Source organism: Bos indicus x Bos taurus, chromosome 8 (assembly GCF_003369695.1).
Source record: "Bos indicus x Bos taurus breed Angus x Brahman F1 hybrid chromosome 8, Bos_hybrid_MaternalHap_v2.0, whole genome shotgun sequence".
In the NCBI taxonomy this organism is placed as follows: domain Eukaryota; kingdom Metazoa; phylum Chordata; class Mammalia; order Artiodactyla; family Bovidae; genus Bos; species Bos indicus x Bos taurus.
The window spans coordinates 74,783,627-74,803,920 of NC_040083.1; the positions used below are offsets into that span (position 1 = coordinate 74,783,627).

A 20,294-nucleotide genomic window follows, 5' to 3' on the forward strand; every position below is an offset into this window, starting at 1 on the left:
TTTTTTAAACAAATTTTTTATCACTGTTTCTTTTCATGACCTTCATCTAAACAAGAGATAACGTGTGACTAACTCTAAGAGAACTAATTAGAGCCGATAGAAATGCTTGGGAAATGTATCTGGAGCATTTATCAGCATTGATTTTGCCATTAACAGATGGAAACTACAGTACATTAGACAGATGAGAACAGAGAAAAGCTCTATTATGAGTCTCATTTTAAATGCCCCAAAAGGAAGTGTTTAAAACAGAAAATCTTCGTCCAGCAGCATAATTTAATGGATTTCTATTTGTCGCAGGGTTTTGCCAAGGTAAATAAAAGTGCTGCTCAAAACTATCTTTATATGCAAGTCATAACATATAATCCAGAAAAGACAAATTCAAAATACTAAGCCAAAGATGTTATGAAATACTTTTAAATCTATAAACTCAATCAGAGCACAAATCCAAAAAGAAATTGTAATAAAAAGGAATAAAAAGGAGATGGCGAAGTAGTAAATACAGTTATAATTCTGGGAACTGCAACAATTACTTCATTATGCTTTTTACTAGAAAAGTCTCAGAAAGAAAAAAAAAAAAAAAAAACGCAAAAAAACACCAAGTACCAGCCATTAAGATGATAAAATTATTTTCCTCAAACACCACTGAAGCCCACTTTCCAATCCAGGCCTGGTCCTTTGCCAAACATATAGCAGGCAAAAACACAAATGTTGAACAGGAAAATTATGTAACAGAGTTCATGGTTTTTAGTCCCAGGCTTAACCTGAGAGCTAAAGCATTTTTCCAAATGCAGGATTCCTGGGAGAAAGTCCAAGGGCAGATGATGGGTCAACATCCAATGAATGTCCACTTGGTAATGCAGCTGAGGTGTGCCACTGCCAGGCCACAGGGGGACCTCAGTGGTCACTAGCAGTAACCATGAATGTTGTCAGAGCTGAAGAATGACTTCCACTCCCCAACCCAAGCTACTGGCACAGGGCCAGGCTGAGCAAGCGTACACTGAGTTCCCAACAAGTGATTACCAACTGGGCGGTCGAAGGATCCTACCTTAATATGCCTGCTCAGCTGTGTAGGAAACTTTTCTTCTTCTACATCTTTGACAGCTGCTTTGCCTCTGAACAAATCTATGGTCATGCCAGGAGGAAGCAATCCTTGGTGCTGCTGCCACTTCAATGCCTATGAGAAAAGAAATCCACTTGGGTGCTTTTAAAACCTAGTCCTGATTACTCAAAGCCTGAAAGGGTGAGGTTCACAGGAAATATGAGTTATCCAGACCCACCATCTCTGGCCATCCAAACACAACACAGCCTGGGCTATTCTGTGTGTTCTAGGACCAGAGGTTGATCTCAAGGTGGAAGGGGATTCTCAGAGCCAATGGGTCCAAGTTTCTACAGCCATTTTCTTAATAGATGTGACTCCTATTATAAATAAAATTTGAAAAACAAAAATTTCCCATAGTTCCCAACATCCAAACACAGCTACAATTAGCACTGCATATGTTACCTTTTAGTATTTCCCCCCAACATGTTTAATTTATATAGCTGTAATTATACCTTACGTAAAATTTTATACCCTGTTTTCACCTATCATTATATCATGCTATGACATAACAAACAAACTTTTTCTATTCTAACATTATATTCTCTACTAGTGGATGTTTCATAGCTTATTTAATATATTAATGGACATTTACATTGCTTCTAATTTTTGCACTCATCTAAATAATGCTGCAATGAATAGCCCTGGATGTAAGGCTTTTTCTATTATCAGGATATTCCCCCCCCCCAGAATAGATTCCTAGAACAGAAATTACTGAATTGAAAAAAGAACACAAATGGCTAAGGCTCTTTAGACACACTACCAAAATGTTTTCCCAAAAAACCACAACTACAATAGCAATCACAACTGCATTATAGGGAATGGAAAAACCATGGACTTTGGAGACAGACGGCCCTAGTTTGTCAACTAAGCTATTCTGAATCCCTAATTTGCCAACTAAAAGTCCAGAAAAAAGCCTAATTCCTAGAGTTGATGAAAGGATGAAACAATATATGTTACATAACACAGGGACATGATCAGTGTTTATTCTCTTTTCCCTGTTATATCAACAAAACTCAATAATTTTGGATGTCATTTAAAAACTCTAACGAGTGGGAAATTATGCCCTACTTTAGTAAATTCTCTGATTAGTCTGACCTTTTCTATTAATACATGTTTGTTAATGACATATACTTCTTCTGTTAACTGTTTACTCATGCTCTTTGTTCACTTATCTACTGTTGGCTCACATTTTTTTTTATCAATTTGTAAGCTTTTTAATGTGATCAAGATATTGTATCTTCGTATTTCCCAAAAAGAATTTTTTTTCCCAATCTACCTATTTATTTATTATAGCTTTTAAAGGTTTCATCTAAGTTAAACTCTCAAGTAATGAAATTTGTTGACATTAACCTTGGTGTCTACTCCCTAATAACAGGAAGTCCTGTAATAGGAGGTCTGATACATCACTACCTAACTTGATCTATATTCTTAAAATATATATCTGAAATTATGATTATAAAATATGAGAGAGGACTCTGATCTGACATTTCTCCCCTATTCTAAAGTAGGGGCCCCAATACCATACGCTAAATAATTCTTCCTGTCCGTAGATTCTCTGACAGTCTCATTACCATCTACTGAATTCTGATAAATAATAGGGTCAATTTCTTGTGCTGTTGCACTGGATGCTAACTATCAAAATGATTTAAACTACGAACCTCTGTTAAACGCTTCACTATTTCTAGGGCTAATATGTTCAACATTCTTCTTCCCAAAATTTCTTCGATGAATATACTTCTCTAAGTTTATATTTCCAGATGAATACTAGAATCTTTGTGATACATTTCTAAACCTATTGTGAACTGGTATCAACCGTCAGTCCTATCCAAGAAAATCAATGTTTTATCATCTTCTCAAATTTATTTCTCCTGGAAGCTTTGAAAGGATTCTCCTTTTTTAAAAAAAGGAAATCATTTTTTTCCCACAAAGTTAGGGCTAGAATTTTTATATTGTATAAACAAGAACTCTGTTTTCACTGAATATTTGAACTGGCTAGTGCTGATATACAGAAACGCAATCAACTTCTGAATATTTTATATCTCACAAATTTACTAAATTTTCAATTTAATTCTTTAACCACTATAGTTGAAATATTTAATGTTTCTACAGTTTTTTTCTTTTCAAAGTCCATATTTTGCTTATTTTTCATATTTTACTGTAATGACCAGAAGACTTGACTTATCTCCAATCAATGGGTACTCTCTGCACTCTTTACCTTTAGTCTACAGCAGTTTCAAATCACTCCCATCTTTTAAAGGAAAAAACAAAAACCCCTCTCTTACCCTCTGCTTTTCAGCTACTATGGCCCTCTTCCTTCTACATTACCCTCATCTCCTTCTTTTAACTACCAACCTTCATAAGTCACCTATACTTGCTGTCTTCACACCTCAGTTAATTTGCTTCTAACTTGCTATAACATAGCTTCTGTCCCCATCTTTCCACTGGAAGCGCACCTCAGATATCCCTGTGACCAAAACCAGACTCCCTTTGTGACCCTAATCTTCTCCATGCTCTTGGCTGCTCTCAACTACAATAACCTCTCATCTGCTTGAAACTCCTATTGCTTTTTCTAACCCTATTCTTCTTGGTTTCCCTTTTCATCTCTCTGGTTGTTCCCGTCTGTTTATCCTATGGACTTTAAGTGTTCTCTATGGCTTTCTTCTCAAATTTTTACTCTTCTTAGTCTACCTGCTTTTCCTAGGTAGTCATATTTTCATATATGGCTTCAATTACCACTGCAATTTCCAAATCTATAGCCATAGCCAAAACCTCAAAGTTGAAGTTCAGAGTCACAAATCCCAGCACATACACTGGACATCTCCACTTGTATGTCTGATAGGAACTTCAAAATTAGTACATCCCAAACTGATGGTCTGCTTCATCCAGTCTCTTATTCCATCCTAACAAACTTGCCCTTCTTTTTATATTCTCTACCAAGTCAGTGAAGCCAGAATCCTAAAAGAGCACCCAGAATGAAAGCCTCACTCACTCCTCGTATCTAACCAATTAAATGTGGAGGACAACATGAGTTTATTTCCACTCTTTCTAGAAACCCCACTTGAAGTGACAATAATAAAGGAATAAAAAAGGTACATAACCCCAAAAGACACAGAGAATGAAAAAAGTAACAGCAGAAGAAAAACGTTAAATTTAAGAAGCCGCAAAGAGAATGGACCAGCTTGGAAACCAAGAAGAACAGATAAAAATGAAACCTAATTACGCAAGGTGGGAATGAAGAAGCCATAAGCAGTAAGCCAAACTACCCTGCAAATTCCAAAAAAGCTTAGGAATTGAAGGCACCACACATCCCCTCAAGGACAAGGCAGGGCATGTGGCAATGATAAAATCTGAATAAAGAGCAGTTAGCATCCAGAACCGATCTCAACCCTATGCAACAGGCGACTGCCTTGCCCAAGCCTCAAGAGAAACTGCATGGTCGATTTTCTGGAAAAGCTGAGATCCTGGGCTACGGAAAAAGGCAGAGCTGAGGGGCAGAGTGTAAGTAAAAAGCTACACGAAAACAGGGGGATTAAGAGCAGGCTTGCATGCTAAACAGGGAGATTTCTCTTAACCTCCACCCCCAGGCAGGAAACTAGAGGAATACTCTGGAAAAGTTGATCAGTCCAAGAGAAGCTTCACTCAGTCTTATCAATTCTCAAACTCCACCTTCCATCCCTTCCCACACAGTTCCCAGCTTTTCGGTGCTTCACTCTGAAATCTGAGGAAAGTTTTTTTTTTTTTAACACTGGCACTAAAACAAACAGGTAGAAAAAAAGGAACTCAAAGAAAGTAGGGACACAATAGGGAGGAAAACAGTTTTAAAACTTGAATAGAGACCCACTGTATAGCACAGAGAACTGTATTTAATATCTTCATCTTATAATGACCCATAATAGAAAAAAAATCTAAAAATTATACATATTCAGTTATATATGTATATACACATATATATAAATATATAGAGAGAGAACGAGAGAGAGGGGGAAACAGGGAGGGCGGGAGGGAAGGAGAGAAAAAGAAAACAGCATCACTTTGCCACAACCTGAAAATAACACATCAATGTAAAATCAACTATGCTTCGATTTAACACACCAACAACAATAAAAACAATTCAGGAAAAAAGTAACTTGCACTATCATCCTAGTTTTCCTATTTTGGGGGACTCAATTTCTATGTGTAAGAACTACAGACTGACTGAATAATGAACCAACTACCTTACCCATTATCCCATCCCCACCCCCTCCTTTAGTTTCTGCATAATTTCTCAACAAATGGAGCATGCTCTCGCTGCCTACACAGTTTGGGAGCTAGGCATGAAATTTAGCCATATTAATGGTGGAAGAGTATGGGGCACCAGATCAAATTATGCCATTCCCACCAGTGATAACTTTCTTTAAAACATTACCCTAAGCCTCTGTTCGGAGAAGGCAATGGCACCCCGCTCCAGTACTCTCGCCTGGAAAATCCCACGGACGGAGGAGCCTGGAAGGTTGCAGTCCATGGGGTCGCTGAGGGCTGGACACGACTGAGCAACTTCACTTTCACTTTTCATTTTCATGCATTGGAGAAGGAAATGGCAACCCACTCCAGTGTTCTTCCTGGAGAATCCCAGGGACAGGGGAGCCTGGTGGGCTGCCATCTATGGGGTCGCACAGAGACTGAAGCGACATAGCAGCAAGGCTCTGTTCCTGTTGTGTTCTTAACACATCCCCACCCATCAACAGAAAATTGGATTAAAGATTTACTGAGCATGGCCCTGCCCATCAGAACAAGACCCAGTTTCCCCCTCAGTCAGTCTCTCCCATCAGGAAGCTTCCATAAACCTCTTATCCTTCTCCATCAGAGGGCAGACAGACTGAAAACCACAATCACAGAAAACTAACCAATCTGATCACATGGACCACAGGCTTGTCTAACTCAATTAAACTATGAGCCATGCCGTGTAGGGCCACCCAAGATGGACAGGTATGGTGTAGAGTTCTAACAAGAACTGAGAAGGCAATGAATGGCAAACCACTTCAGAATTCTCGTCTTGAGAACCCATGAACAGTATGAAAAGGCAAAAAGATAGGACACTGAAAGATGAACTCTCCAGGTTGGCAGGTGCCCAATGTGCTACTGGAGATCAGTGGAGAAATAACTCCAGAAAGAATGAAGAGATGGAACTAAAGCAAAAACAACACCCAATTGTGGATGTGACTGATAATGGAAGTAAAGTTCGATGCTGTAAAGAGCAATATTGCATAGGAACCTGGAATGTTAGGTCCATGAATCAAGGCAAATTGGAAGTGGTCAAACAGGAGACGGGAAGAGTAAACATCGACATTTTAGGAATCAGTGAACTAAAATGGACTGCAATGGGTGAATTTAACTCAGATGACTTTTATATCTACTACTGTGGGCAAGACTCCTTTAGAAGAAATGGAGCAGCCATCATAGTCAACAAGAGAGTCCGAAATGCAGCACTTGGATGCAATCTCAAAAATGACAGAACGATTTCTGTTCATTTCCAACGCAAACCATTCAATATTACAGTAATCCAAGTCTATGCTCCAACCAGTAACGCTGAAGAAGCTGAAGTTGAATGGTTCTATGAAGACCTATTAAGACTTTGTAGAACTAACACCCAAAAAACATGTCCTTTTCATTACAGGGGGCTGGAATGCAAAAGTAGGAAGTTAAGAAATATCTGGAGTAACAGGCAACTTTGGCCTTGGAGTACAGAATGAAGCAGGGCAAAGGCTGATACAGTTTTGCCAAGAGAAGGCACTAGTCATAGCAAACACCCTCTTCCAACAACACAAAAGAAGATTCTACATACAGACATCACCAGCTGGTCAATACCAAAATCAGACTGAGTATATCCTTTGCAGCCAAAGATAGAGAAGCTCTATACAGTCAGCAAAAACAAGACTGGGAGCTGACTGTGGCTCAGTTCATGAACTCCTTATTGCCAAATTCAGACTTCAATTGAAGAAAATAAGGAAAACCACCAGACCATTCAGGTATGACCTAAATCAAATCCCTTAGGATTATACACTGGAAGTGACAAATAGACTCAAGGGATTAGATCTGATAGACAGAGTGCCTGAAGAACTATGGACAGAGCTTCATGACATTATACAGGATGCAGGGATCAAGACCACCCCCAAGAAAAAGAAATGCAAAAAGGCAAAATGGTTGTCTGAGGAGGCCTTACAAATACCTGTGAAAAGAAGAGAAATGAAAGGCAAAGGAGAAAAGGAAAAATACACCCATTTGAATGCAGAGTTCCAAAGAATAGCAAGGAGAGATAAGAAATCCTTCTTCAGTGATCAGTGCAAAGAAATAGAGGAAAACAACAGAATGGGAAAGACTAGAGATCTCTTCAAGAAAATTAGAGATACCAAGGGAAAACTTCATGCAAAGATGGGCACAACTAAGGACAGAAATAGTATGCACTTAACAGAAGCAGAAGATATTAAGAAGAGGTGGCAAGAATACACAGAAGAACTGTACAAAAAAGATCTTCACGACCCAGATAATCACGATGGTGTGATTACTGACCTAGAGCCAGACATCCTGGAATGTCAAGTCAAGTGGGCCTTAGAAAGCATCACTACGAACAAAGCTAGTGGAGGTGATGGAATTCCAGTGGAGCTATTTCAAATCCTAAAAGATGATGCTGTGAAAGTGCTACACTCAATATGCCAGCAAATTTGGAAAACTCAGCAGTGGCCACAGGACTGGAAAAGGTCAGTTTTAATTCCAATCCCTAAGAAAGGCAATGCCAAAGAATGATCAAACTACTGCATAATTGCACTCATCTCACACACTAGTAAAGCAATCATCAAAATTCACCAAGCCAGGCTTCAGCAATACGTGAACCATGAACTTCCAGATGTTCAGGCTGGTTTTAGAGAAGGCAGAGGAACCAGAGATCAAATTGCCAACATCCGTTGGGTCATCGAAAAGCAAGAGATGTCAGAAAAACATCTACTTCTGCTTTATTGACTATGCCAAAGCCTTTGACTGTGTGAATCACAATAAACTGTGGAAAATTCTGAAAGAGATGGGAATACCAGACCATCTGACCTGCCTCTTGAGAAATCTGTATGCAGGTCAGGAAGCAACAGTTAGAACTGGACATGGAACAACAGACTGGTTCCAAATAGGAAAAGGAGTATGTCAAGGCTGTATATTGTCACCCTGCTTATTTTAACTTCTATGCAGAGTACATCATGAGAAACGCTGGGCTGGATGAAGCACAAGCTGGAATCAAAATTGCCAGGAGAAATATCGATAACCTCAGATATGTAGATGACACCACCCTTACGGCAGAAAATGAAGAAGAACTAAAGAGCCTCTTGATGAAAAGTGAAAGAGAAGCGTGAAAAAGTTGGCTTAAAATTCAACATTCAGAAAACTAAGATCATGGCATCTGGTCCCATTACTTCATGGCAAATATATAAGGAAACAATGGAAACAGCGACAGATTTTATTTTGGGGGGCTCCAAAATCACTGCAGATGTTGACTGCAGCCATGAAATTAAAAGACACTTGAGCCTTGGGAAAAAAGTTATGACCAACCTAGACAGCATATTAACAAGCAGAGTCATTACTCTGCCAACAAAGGTACGTCTAGTCAAAGATATGGTTTTTCTAGTAGTCATGTATGGATGTGAGGGTTGGACTATAAAGAAACTGAATGCCGAAAAATTGATACTTTTGAACTATGGTGCTGGAGAAGACACTTGCGAGTCCCTTGGACTGCAAGGAGATCCAATCAGTCCATCCTAAAGGAAATCAGTCCTGAATATTCATTGAAGGACTGATGCTGAAGCTGAAACGCCAGTACTTTGGCCACCTGATGCGAAGAACTGACATTTGAAAAGACCCTGATGCTGAGAAAGATTGAGGGCGGGAGGAGAAGGGGATGACAGAGGACGAGATGGTTGGATGACATCACCGACTCAACAGATATGAGTTTGAGTAAACTCCAGGAGTCGGTGATGGACAGGAAGGCCTGGCGTGCTGCAGACCATCGGGTTGCAAAGAGTTGGACACGACGGAACGACTGAACTGAACTGAACACTCTCCCCTGGCAAACATCTGCAACCTGCCTATGTACTTACCATGCCTCACTTCTCCTAATCTCCTGTAAGTTTCTTAATTTATCCTAATAATTGTTGGGCTTCCCTTGTGACTCAGACAGTGAAGAATCTGGCTGTAATGCAGGAGACCTGGGTTCGATCCCTGGGTTGGGAAGATACCTTGGAGGACAGCATGGAAAGCCACTCCAGTGTTCTTGCCTGGATAATCTCATGGACAGAGGAGCCTGGCGGGCTAGTCCATGGGGCCACAGAGAGTTGGACACAACTGAGCGACTAAGCACAACAGTCATTACTTTCTATCATACCATAATTTACTAAATGCTGTTTACTATTTAGTGTCCGTCTTTGCTACAAGAATATAAACTCCTCCAAGAAAAACATCTTTATTTCATGGATATATCACAAGTATCTAAACAATGCCTGGCACATATCGGGTGCTTAATACTTGTAGAATGAATGTACACATGGCCTCTCCTGATATTATCTTCTGTAGAAATTCTGAATGTGACTACCTCTTAACTATAGTAAAAAAAAGTTTTTTTATTAGACCTTAACATTAAAAATATTTCATATATACATTAAAAAAGATGCACAAATTCTATGAAACAAAACAATTTGTTAACATGCATATGTAAACTCTGGGTGGTAGGATTCTTATGACTTTTCTTGTATTTCAGAATAAACAATTAAAACCTTCAAAAAAAAAAAAAGAGGTAAGAGACATTGCTTACACAAGCAAACTCTCAAAAATTTACCCCTGTGTACCCTTTCTTAGGAAGTTACCAGAAGTACTCCATTAAAACAAGGTTCTAAACTATGAGAAGGAAAACATATTTCTGAAAAATATGACCCAAAACTCTCAATATGAAGATGAAAGAACTCCCAGTACAATCACTATGCAGAAAACCATGAGAACAAGATAGAGAAGGGCCTCAGGGAAAATATCAGCAAGCAGGGGGAAAGAGAGAATTCTTACACTTATTGGAATGATACAGGATGAAGAAGCAAAAGTTACACAGAAAACTAGGCAAAAGAAAGAAATTAAGCAATTGCTGCAAAGAATCATCAAAATTACGTAAGAAATTAGTTATTTTTTTGTCTATGAGCAATATTGATGTAAAGATAATGTAAACATTGAAATGATTTAACCAAAAGTTGTCATATAACTGTACTGAAAACCCAGAGAAAGAAGAATGTGTGCATGTTGTGGGGAACAGGTAAGTGAGAAATCAACTTCCACTAAAGTCAACAGTTAATGTTTAAAACTTTTTCTAAAAAAAAATCAAACTATGACATTATAAGCATGATATTCAGCTACAAAGGTAAATGCCAGAGTTAAAAATGGTTGTGGGAAGTAAGAAGGTGGAAAACGGCAGATGGAACTATTTTCTCACTAAAAGCCCCGAGAAGTCAAAGTGTTAGTCACTCAGTCGTATCTGACTCTGCGGCCCCATGAACTGTGGCCTGCCATATTCTTTACCATTTGAGCCACCAAGGAAGCTCTAAAAACCCTGAGGTACTACTTCAATTATACCCATCTATCACTTCGATAAAAAGTAAATTAAGAAATAAAGCAGCTTATTTTTGAATTTCAGACACACTGTAAGCCTCTAACAGTAGCTTTTTGGCCCCTTTCAAAATGCAAATTGAGTGTAAACAGGATATTTACATCTCTATTAATGACTTGTAACTCTGCTATTTATGTAACATCCATCACTCTAGATAGCTTTAGAAATAATAATGACAATGCTACTACTACTACTACTGCTTAAAAAAATAAAAAAGAAACACCACTGGCAGCTACCATTTACTGCGTATTTAACAAGGTGCCAGTCAATATACAATTGCTTTAAGTACATTTTATCTCATTTAATCCTTAGTACAACACCATGATGAGTAAATGGGATCAAAAAAGTTAGGTAATGTGTCCAATACTGCATAGCTGGTAAGTGAGAGAGCTCAGATTCTAACCATGGCAAATATTTGTTCCAGTGTTCTGACACGATGATCAACAATGTCAAGACAGGACAATAAATTTTATTGTTACTCTAAATCTGTCTCCAGAGTGTATGCCCTTAACCACTAATCTGCACTACCACTCCCAGGAAAGATGAATGTGGCATGGCACAGCTATCTGTACAAGCAGTTCTATAGATAGTTCCCAGTTCTTAGGTTAATTTCTTTAGCTCATACATAGAGTTTATACACACGAAACATTACCAGGAGTTCACAGGAATTTCAGTTCCAAAGACTTTAATTACCTGACCCAGCAATGCCATGAGACGAGATGGAGGCACCACGCTGACTTCCCCAGCTAAGGCCTGGGCGATGGCTGCTCTTCTCTTCTCTTTGCTACTGCCATCCGGGTATGCCTGAAAAAGGAAAGGGGCATAGCATCATTTCCAAGAAATGGAAAAAGATATAAATGTGCTTATTTTTTAAAATTAACAACAGTAATGAAGCAGAAACATTCAAAAAACAAAAGATAAAAAGAAACTACCCAGTTAAACAGGGGATTAATCAATTAGTTTTTTAAAATGACATCTCAATTCTACCCACTTGCATTTCGAAAGTATGAGCTGAGACAGAACTGAGGTCAGCCAATCCACACTGTTATTTCTGAAGAGTCTCATAATAATAAATAATAAATATATGTCAGAGTCTCATAATAATAAATATATGTCAATAATAATAAACTATGTAAAAGCCAGAGTTGTTTTTTCAGTTTTTTAAAAATCTGCAAAGCCAAGGATTCTTTCACATTCTTTAGTAATTTCTTTCAATCAAATGACTCCCAGCCCAGAAGTTCTTTAACAACTCTAACTTAAATTCTATCCTGGCAATATAAACTCCTTCCTTTATCCTCATGGTTTTCTTGAGTTTACTCTAACTTCCTGTTACTCAGGGCCTATTAAATTCTTCTTCCTCCTAGTTAGACAAGCTTCTGCTAAAAGGCTGGCTGAGAAAGGATGAAACTATATCTAAGGGTTTTGAAGAATAAAAGAGTATCAATCATAATGCTCTACCAGGAGCATAAGCAGCTGAGAAGCAGAAACATAAGCTTTTAAGAAATAAAAGAACTGCAAGGAAACTGCAGTGGTTAAGAGCTAAGGACACAAATGCACAGTGAACACACCAACAGTAGAGCAGGGCTTCTGGGCAGGTACTTAGGCCAATAATGGAAACAACACCAGAATAAACTTTCTGCTGAACACATAATCCTATATGATAGGGTGTGTGCAGTAGAGAAGGCCTCAAATACTCAGAAAATTGAACAAGACTACCCTCTTTAACATATGCAAATTTCAACCAATGTAAATAAACAAAAAAGTATCATTGTAAAAATTATATCAAAATTACAAAAAGTATCCAATAACATAGTTTAAAAAAAGATCACAGTATTGCACATTTTCAAAGTTAACAGCAGTTTCTTTTCATTATCAGTCTTACCTCTCGAGGATCGAAATAAGACCTGGCCAAGAGGTTTTCCAGGTGAATATACCGCTCTGGCTGTGTTTGTTTTAACATGATCATGGGGTCAGTCTGTCTCAGAAGAGATCTGGCAGCACCCAATTCTCGGAGCTCTATCAATTCCAAAACAACCTGTAAAATTGAAAGAAAGTGGCAGTTTCAATGCATTCTCTTAGCTTGTTTTCTTTTTCAGTACAATTTCTGACACAGAAATGGTCTGCCAAAGTGATTTCCAAATCACAAACCAGGAAATGCCCCTTTCCCTTTCTATAGGCAATTTCACACAGACAACTAAAGTAGTTATACAATAATAACTTCCATCCTTCCCTTTTATCTACCAATCTCCCCTCCTCTCAGGTCTCTTATTCCAAATGTAAGATGCTAAAGAAAACTAAAGATGGAACTACATCCATGGGCTCCAGAGAAACTGTCCTTCTGTTACCAAAACTTTCTTTAGAATTACTAAACCCACATGGATTTTAAAGAAACAAACCCATTTCCCTATTTTTACTTCAAACCACACAACATTCTTATTTCCAGAAAGTCTACTTGGTTCTCTTGTACAGATAAGCAATTTTATGATCTATGTGCTGGTTTCCTGGCATAGAGCTTCTAAAAACCTTGGAATCTCCCCACTGATGAATACCCTTGCTATTCATGAGCCCTCTGCATCACACCTAGTTAAGCACTACGAAGATGGCTCAGAATAGGAGCTGGTTACCACTAGGACCAACGACATGATTTGAGGGTTGTTGATACTTTGAACCAGCCCAACCCCAAAGAAAGTCAAAGAACTGGGGGTTGAATGAAAAACTCTGGAGCTTCCTGGTTGATGAATACTTCAATGCCAGGCGACAGACTAACTCTAACTCCATGGGGAGAAGGCACTGGAAACTCTGGTTCAGTACCCTCCCAAACCTTACCCTATATGTCTATTTGGCTGGTACTGATCTCTTGCCTTGATAATAAAACTGCCATCATCACTGTATCATTTTCTGAGTTCTGCGTCATTCTACTGAAATATCAATTCTGAGTGGGTCATGAGGACCCTTAAATTTGTGGCCAGTTGGTCAGAAGCGTGGGTGGCCCAAGACATCAATGTACTCCTGGTGTGTGAAATAAAGACAGTCCTATAGAGGACTGAGCCCTTAACTTGTGGGGTCTACACCAACAAGTTAGTGGTTGGTTAGTGGAGGTTAGTGTCAGAACTAAACTTCAGTACACTATTTGGTGTACGAATGGTTGATGTTAGAATAGATCATTTAATGGTTACTTGAGAAATAATATCAATTTGGGGGAAATCTTGGCTTTTCCAAGAAGAGAGATAAAAATACGGAATATTGGGACTTCCCTGTTGGCCCAGTGGCTGAGATTCCACGCTCCCAATGCAGGGGGCCCTGGTTCAATCCCTGATCAATGAACTAGATCCCGCATGCCACAACTAAGACTCAGTGCAGCCAAATAAATAAATAATAATAAATAAACATTAAAAAAAAATAGAGAGTAACACTCAAGCTTTGAAAGTAAATTTTAAGGGCTGTGACAGCCCAAAAGACTTGCAGAAATCCTTACGGATGCTCTCTGGTCAGGGAGGCCCACAATAAACCCAGGTCCAGGAATCAGCATCATCCCCACTCTTACCTGTTCATAGAGGTCAATGAGGGTTTTGTCTGGCAATTTCAGAGACTGTATAGCCTGTAAAACAGTATCCCAATGGCCACTATTAATGTCAGCCACAAAACTCTCAATGCTGTCCACTGTATTCAGAGACACAGTCGTCTCTTCCTGCAAGGTGGCTAGCGCCCGATGTAGACTGTTCTCCTTGAGGTACTGCATAATGAGCCGGATCACACTGAAAGAAGCAAGCATGTCATTCAGCTCACGGATCCTCACTCACCAAAGGTGCCACAAAACTAGGCCCAGTTTATTTTTCTCTGCAGCCATCCTCCCTTCATTACCTGCTTTCCATTTATCACATGAGTAAAACCTTCCCTCCCTCACCCCCCACACCATAGAATCTGAGTTACAGAAGACCCTGGGGATCATCCAGTTCCTACTTCGAACTCGTAAGTAGAACTGGGGTTCAGTGAGGGGAAATAACTTGTCCCGTGTCTCAAAGTCAGTTAGAAAACAAGATAGTACCAAGAAGACTCTCATACTTGCAAGGTCAGAGATCTTTTTACTATGCCAAGTTTCTTGTTAATTCATATGAGTCCACTGTTGCACACTTTAGGAAAATATTTTAAACCTAGTCTAGTCACTGACACAGAATACTCTAAATGACTGGATGGTTTGGTCCATTTTTAAATGACAGCAAAAAAATATGAATTGAGACCTTTTTAACAGGGATTTGTTGAACACAAATAAGTAGAGCTATATTAGATGTAAATTCAAAACAAAGTTATGTGTCCTCACAAAAATAACACCTACCCACTGCCATTATTACCAAAATTTCAGGACAAGTGAAATAAAAACATGTGAATACACTTTCCCACGGGAAAGAGAACCCAGACAATCTCCAAATATTGAGAGAACAAGCAACATTTTCAGCATGTGACAGAAAACTTACAAGTTAAATATATATACAATTAAAACTTCTTAATCTTTGGCTTAGTATTAAGGAGTCTGGTGAATAATTTTCCATACAGACAGTAAAAGTTCATGTACATTGCTGTACTACACTGTTCTTCTCTTGCCTTAGAAGTACACATATGGCTCATGCAAATTTCTACTGGACAGCACGAGTATCAGGGGTCACACTGTCCAGATTGGAAGAGATTTCAAATTGGAATTTAGTCTATTCTCTTGCCTGGGAGAGAAATAATCAAAAAACAATGACCAATGTTTACTTGACCAGTGTTCACAATATATCAGGTACTGTTCTAAGCATTTTGGATTCAGTTACTCCTCAAAACAACCCCATGAGGATGGCATTTACTCTTATGTCCATTTTACAGATAAGGATTTGGCCAGGAAACAGAGCTAAATGGAAAAAGGAAGATTCAAAGTGGCAGTGTGGGAAGTGAGCATATCTTGTTATTGTTCAGTCACTCGGTCGTGTCTGACTCTTTGCGAACCCGTGGACCACAGCACGCCAGGCTTCCCTGTCTTTCACCTTCTCCTGGAGCTTGCTCAAACTCATGCCCATTCATTGAGTCAGTGATGCCATCCAACCACCTTGCCCTCTCTCATCCCTTTCACCTCCTGCCTTCAATCCTTCTCAGCACCACGGTCTTTTCTAATGAGTCGGCTCTTCGCAACAGGTGGCCAAAGTATTGGAGCTGCAGCATCAGTCCTTCCAATAGCCCGGATAGGAGAGCAAACCCCCTCTTCTTAAAAATAGTTCTTGCATAAGGGAACTAAATACTGCTACTCACAGTAGTCTTTTCTTTCATGGGCCTTTAAGAGACCCCACCTTGGACCCCTGCTGTTCCAGCACCACACTGTTCCCCACAGCACACTTCCATTTACACTCCCCAAATGAGACACGATGCTTGCAAAGAACTCGTATTTGCTAGAGCCAAAATCAAATTCACCTTCTTCTTTGTGTAATACATAAGAGTTAAAAGTTTTGGAGATAGATTGGGATTTGAATTGATATTGATAATAAAAAACATGCAGCAGCTCAGGGCTGGGAGAATGACCTGTTCTCACTTTTGATTCAGGGTCTGAAGTATGGAATCCTTTCCAACTCCTAGCTGTCTTCATCGCCAGCACTCTCCATCACCCTTCTTTGTTTTACTTTTCTCCACAACACTTACCACCATCTGTAAGCCTATTTTACTTACTGCTTTTGTCTGCTGTTTTCCTTCCTCTTTCTATAAGGGCAAGGACTTTGGTCTGCTTCATTCACTACCATATTTCCAGGGTCTAGAGCAGGTACACAGCAGACTTCAGTATTTCCTGAATGAATAAACCTCCCTTCCTCCTATGGCAGATCTTGAGGACAAGTCCTCTCCCTTACACTCATGACGCAAATGTTAAATCTGCCGATTTAATTATTAAGCGTTGGCAAGAGCAAGTAGAGGATGGAGTCCTGGAGAAGTTCACTGGAGACTTTCTTCAGTCACTCATTAGTACCCCTCTCCCGCAAATCTATCATTCTCCTGGCCCAATTTCACATTCTGTCCCTCCCTTGTGGCTACACAAAGCTCACGGGCCAACCAAAATTCAGCGCCACACGGAACCTGATAAAACAAGTAGTTCTTTCATTTCAAAGACAATTATTGAGCATCTACGATGTACTAGGAACTGAGACTGTGATGAAAAGCAGCCCCCTAGGCGCCGACATACGCTAGAAGGGTGGGCAAACGGTGACAATACCAGATTAAGAGCTAGGCAGAAGAAACCAGAGGGCCGTGTAAGCACAGGGGAGGAAACAAACCACCGTGCTCAATGGGGGCAGGAAGAGAGGGAAGGCTAAGCGTGCAGCCCCCTTGTGCAGATGAGACCGGAGTCCTAACTGGATGGCTCATCTGCTCAGTCTCAGGGCGCATCAGGAGTCGGCGAGGGCTAGAACTCAGATTTCGCAGGCACGTCCTACCCCTAGCCCCGTGCCGCCTTCCACCGGGCTTTGGGCTTTCCGTTCGCTACTTTCTTGTGGGCCCGCCCCTGAAGCAGTCAGATCCCAGAAGCTTCTTTGTGGGGAAGTAAATACCCCTCCACTCCCCAACCTCTCGGACGCCTCCCTCGAGCAGCTTCCACCCCTCAACTCATCGACTCCCGGCCCGGCCACTTCGCGAACATTCGACACCATGAGACTCACTCGGAGGACTCGATTTCGATCGACATAGCGTTGTCTTTCCGGGCGCAGGCCCCACTCCACTCTCAGGCCCAGTCGCGCAACGCACCAACGCCACCTCCGGCGACTCACGTACGTCACTTCCGCTCGACAACGACGCCCGCTCTGGAGGCGGTGTGTACGGAAGAGGAGTGAGGACTAAGTGTGGGGCGGGGCAGTGCGGGGCGGGGCTTGCACGCAGGGCTGTGCGGGGCGGAGCTTCGAGGGCCTTTCAGAAGTCTGAATCTAAGCGCCTGGTCCAGAGAATTCTCCATTCTCCCTAAAGAAAGGGTTGTTCTTAAAGGACTGCCTTTTAAATTTTTAGTTAGTTTAGATTTAAAGATAGGGCTGGCAGACATAGAGAACAGACTTGTGGACAGAGTGGGGGAAGGAGAGGGTGGGATGAATTGAGAGTTCAGGAGCATCATATATATTACCATAAACAAAATAGATAGCTAGTGGGAATTTGCTGTATGCTTCAGGGAGCTCAACCTAGTGCTCTGTAACAACCTAGATGGGTGGGATGGGGTAGGAAGTCGGAGGGAGATTCAAGAGGGAGGGGACGAATGTATCAGTTCAGTTCAGTTGCTCAGTCGTATCTCTTTGCAACCCCATGGACTGCTGCACGCCAGGCTTCCTTGTCCATCACCAAGTCCCAGAGCTTGCTCAAACTCATGTCCATCGAGTCGGTGATGCCATCCAACCATCTCATCCTCTGTTATCCCCTTCTCTGCCTTCAATCTCAAGACCAGCCTCAAGGTCTTCTCCAGTGAGTCAGTTCTTCACAACAGGTGGCCAAAGTATTGGAGCTTCAGCCTCAGTCCTTCCAATGAATATTAAGGACTGATTTCCTCTAGGATTGACTGGTTTGATCTCCTTGCAGTCCAAGGGACTCACTCTCTCAAGAGTCTTCTCCAACACCACAGTTCAAAAGCATCAATTCTGAATTGTGTTCGCAGCCGCCACCGCGCCGCCGTGGCTCTCCAACGCCAGCGCCGCCTCTAGCTCGCCGAGCTCCAGCCGAAGGAGAAGGTGGGTAAGTAAGGACGTGTCTATACCATGGCTTGTACAAAGCAGACTGCCCACAAATGACCGGTGGTAAAACACCGAGGAAGCAACTCGCTCGCTACAAAAGCCGCTCGCAGGAGTGCGCCCTCTACTGGAGGGATGAAGAAACCACATCGTTACAGGCCTGGTACTGTGACACTCCGTGAAATTAGAAGTTATCAGAAGTCCACTGAACTTCTGATTCGCAAACTTCCCTTCCAGCGTCTGGTGCGGGACATTGCTCAGGACCTCAAAACATCTGCGCTACCAGAGTGCAGCTATTGGTGCTTTGCAGGAGGCAAGTGAGGCCTATCTGGTTGGCCTTTTTGAAGACACCAACCTGTGGGCTATCCATGCCAAACGTGTAACAATTATGCCAAAAGACATCCAGCTAGCACGCCGCATACGTGAAGAATGTGCTTAAGAATCCACTATGATGGGAAACATTTCATTCTTTAAAAAAAAAAAATTCTCTTCTTCCTGTTATTGGTGGTTCTGAACGTTAGATATTTTTTCCCATGGGGTCAAAAGGTACCTAAGTACATGATTGCAAGTGGAAAATAAGGGACAGAAATCAGGTATTGGCAGTTTTTCCATTTTCATTTGTGTGTGAATTTTTAACATAAATGCGGGGATATAAAGCATTAATGAAAGTCAAAATGTTTCAGTGAACAAGTTTCAGCAGTTCAACTTTATAACAATTATAAATAAACCTGTTAAATTTTTCTGGACAATGCCAGCATTTGGATTTTTTTAAAACAAGTAAATGTCTTATTGCTGCAACTATATGGTGTTTGTAGCATTTTTATCATACAGTAGATTCCATCCATTCACTATACTTCTCTAACTGAGTTGTCCTACATGCAAGTACATGTTTTTTATGTTGTCTGTCTTCTGTGCTGTTCCTATAACTTTGCTATTAAAATACATTAAACTATAAAAAAAAGCATCAATTCTTCAGCGCTCAGCTTCCTTTATGGTACAACTGTCACATCTGTACATGACTACTGGAAAAGCCATAGCCTTGACTAGACAGACCTTTGTCAGCAAAGTAATGCCTCTGCTTTTTAATATGCTGTCTAGATTTGTGATAGCTTTTCTTCCAAGGAGCAAGTGTCTTTTAATTTCATGGCTGCAGTCAACATCTGCAGTGATTTTGGAGCCCAGAAAAATAAAGTCTGTCACTGTTTCTATTGTTTCCCCATATATTTGCCTTGAAGTGATGGGACGGATGCCATGATCTTAGTTTTCTGAATGTTGAGTTTTAAGCCAGCTTTTTCACTCTCCTCTTTCACTTTCATCGAGAGGCTCTTTAGTTCTTCTGCACTTTCTGCCATAAGGGTGGTGTCATCTACATATCTGAGGTTATAGATATTTCTCCCGGCAATCTTGATTCCAGCTTGTGCTTCATTCAGCCCAGCGTTTCTCATGATGTACTCTGCGTAGAAGTTAAAATAAGCAGGGTGACAATATACAGCCTTGACATACTCCTTTTCCTATTTGGAACCAGTCTGTTGTTCCATGTCCAGTTCTAACTGTTGCTTCCTGACCTGCATACAGATTTCTCAAGAGGCAGGTCAGGTGGTCTGGTATTCCCATCTCTTTCAGAATTTTCCACAGTTTATTGTGATCCACATAGTCAAAGGCTTTGGCATAGTCAATAAAGCAGAAGTAGATGTTTTTCTGGAACTCTCTTGCTTTTCGATGATCCAACAGATGTTGGCAATTTGATCTCTGGTTCCTCTGCCTTTTCTAAATCCAGCTTGAACATCTGGAAGTTCTAGATTCATGTACTGCTGAAGCC

The 20,294-nt window shown here is 40.6% G+C and overlaps 1 protein-coding gene and 1 pseudogene across 1 annotated transcript in view; one reads left to right on the forward strand and one right to left on the reverse strand.

Annotated features, from left to right (window-relative positions):
* Nucleotides 1-17,571, reverse strand: part of SMU1 (SMU1, DNA replication regulator and spliceosomal factor) — a 32,587-nt gene extending 15,016 nt beyond the window's left edge. The window contains exons 1-5 of the mRNA XM_027549999.1: nt 17,429-17,571; nt 14,305-14,515; nt 12,643-12,795; nt 11,454-11,564; nt 1,046-1,174 (exon numbers count right to left, since the gene is read on the reverse strand). Coding sequence (XP_027405800.1) covers nt 1,046-1,174; nt 11,454-11,564; nt 12,643-12,795; nt 14,305-14,515; nt 17,429-17,454 — 630 coding nt within the window. The 5' untranslated portion in view covers nt 17,455-17,571. The remainder of the gene's footprint in view (nt 1-1,045; nt 1,175-11,453; nt 11,565-12,642; nt 12,796-14,304; nt 14,516-17,428) is intronic.
* A 743-nt stretch (nt 17,572-18,314) lies between these two features.
* Nucleotides 18,315-19,224, forward strand: LOC113897346 (annotated as a pseudogene).
* Nucleotides 19,225-20,294: the final 1,070 nt, after the last annotated feature.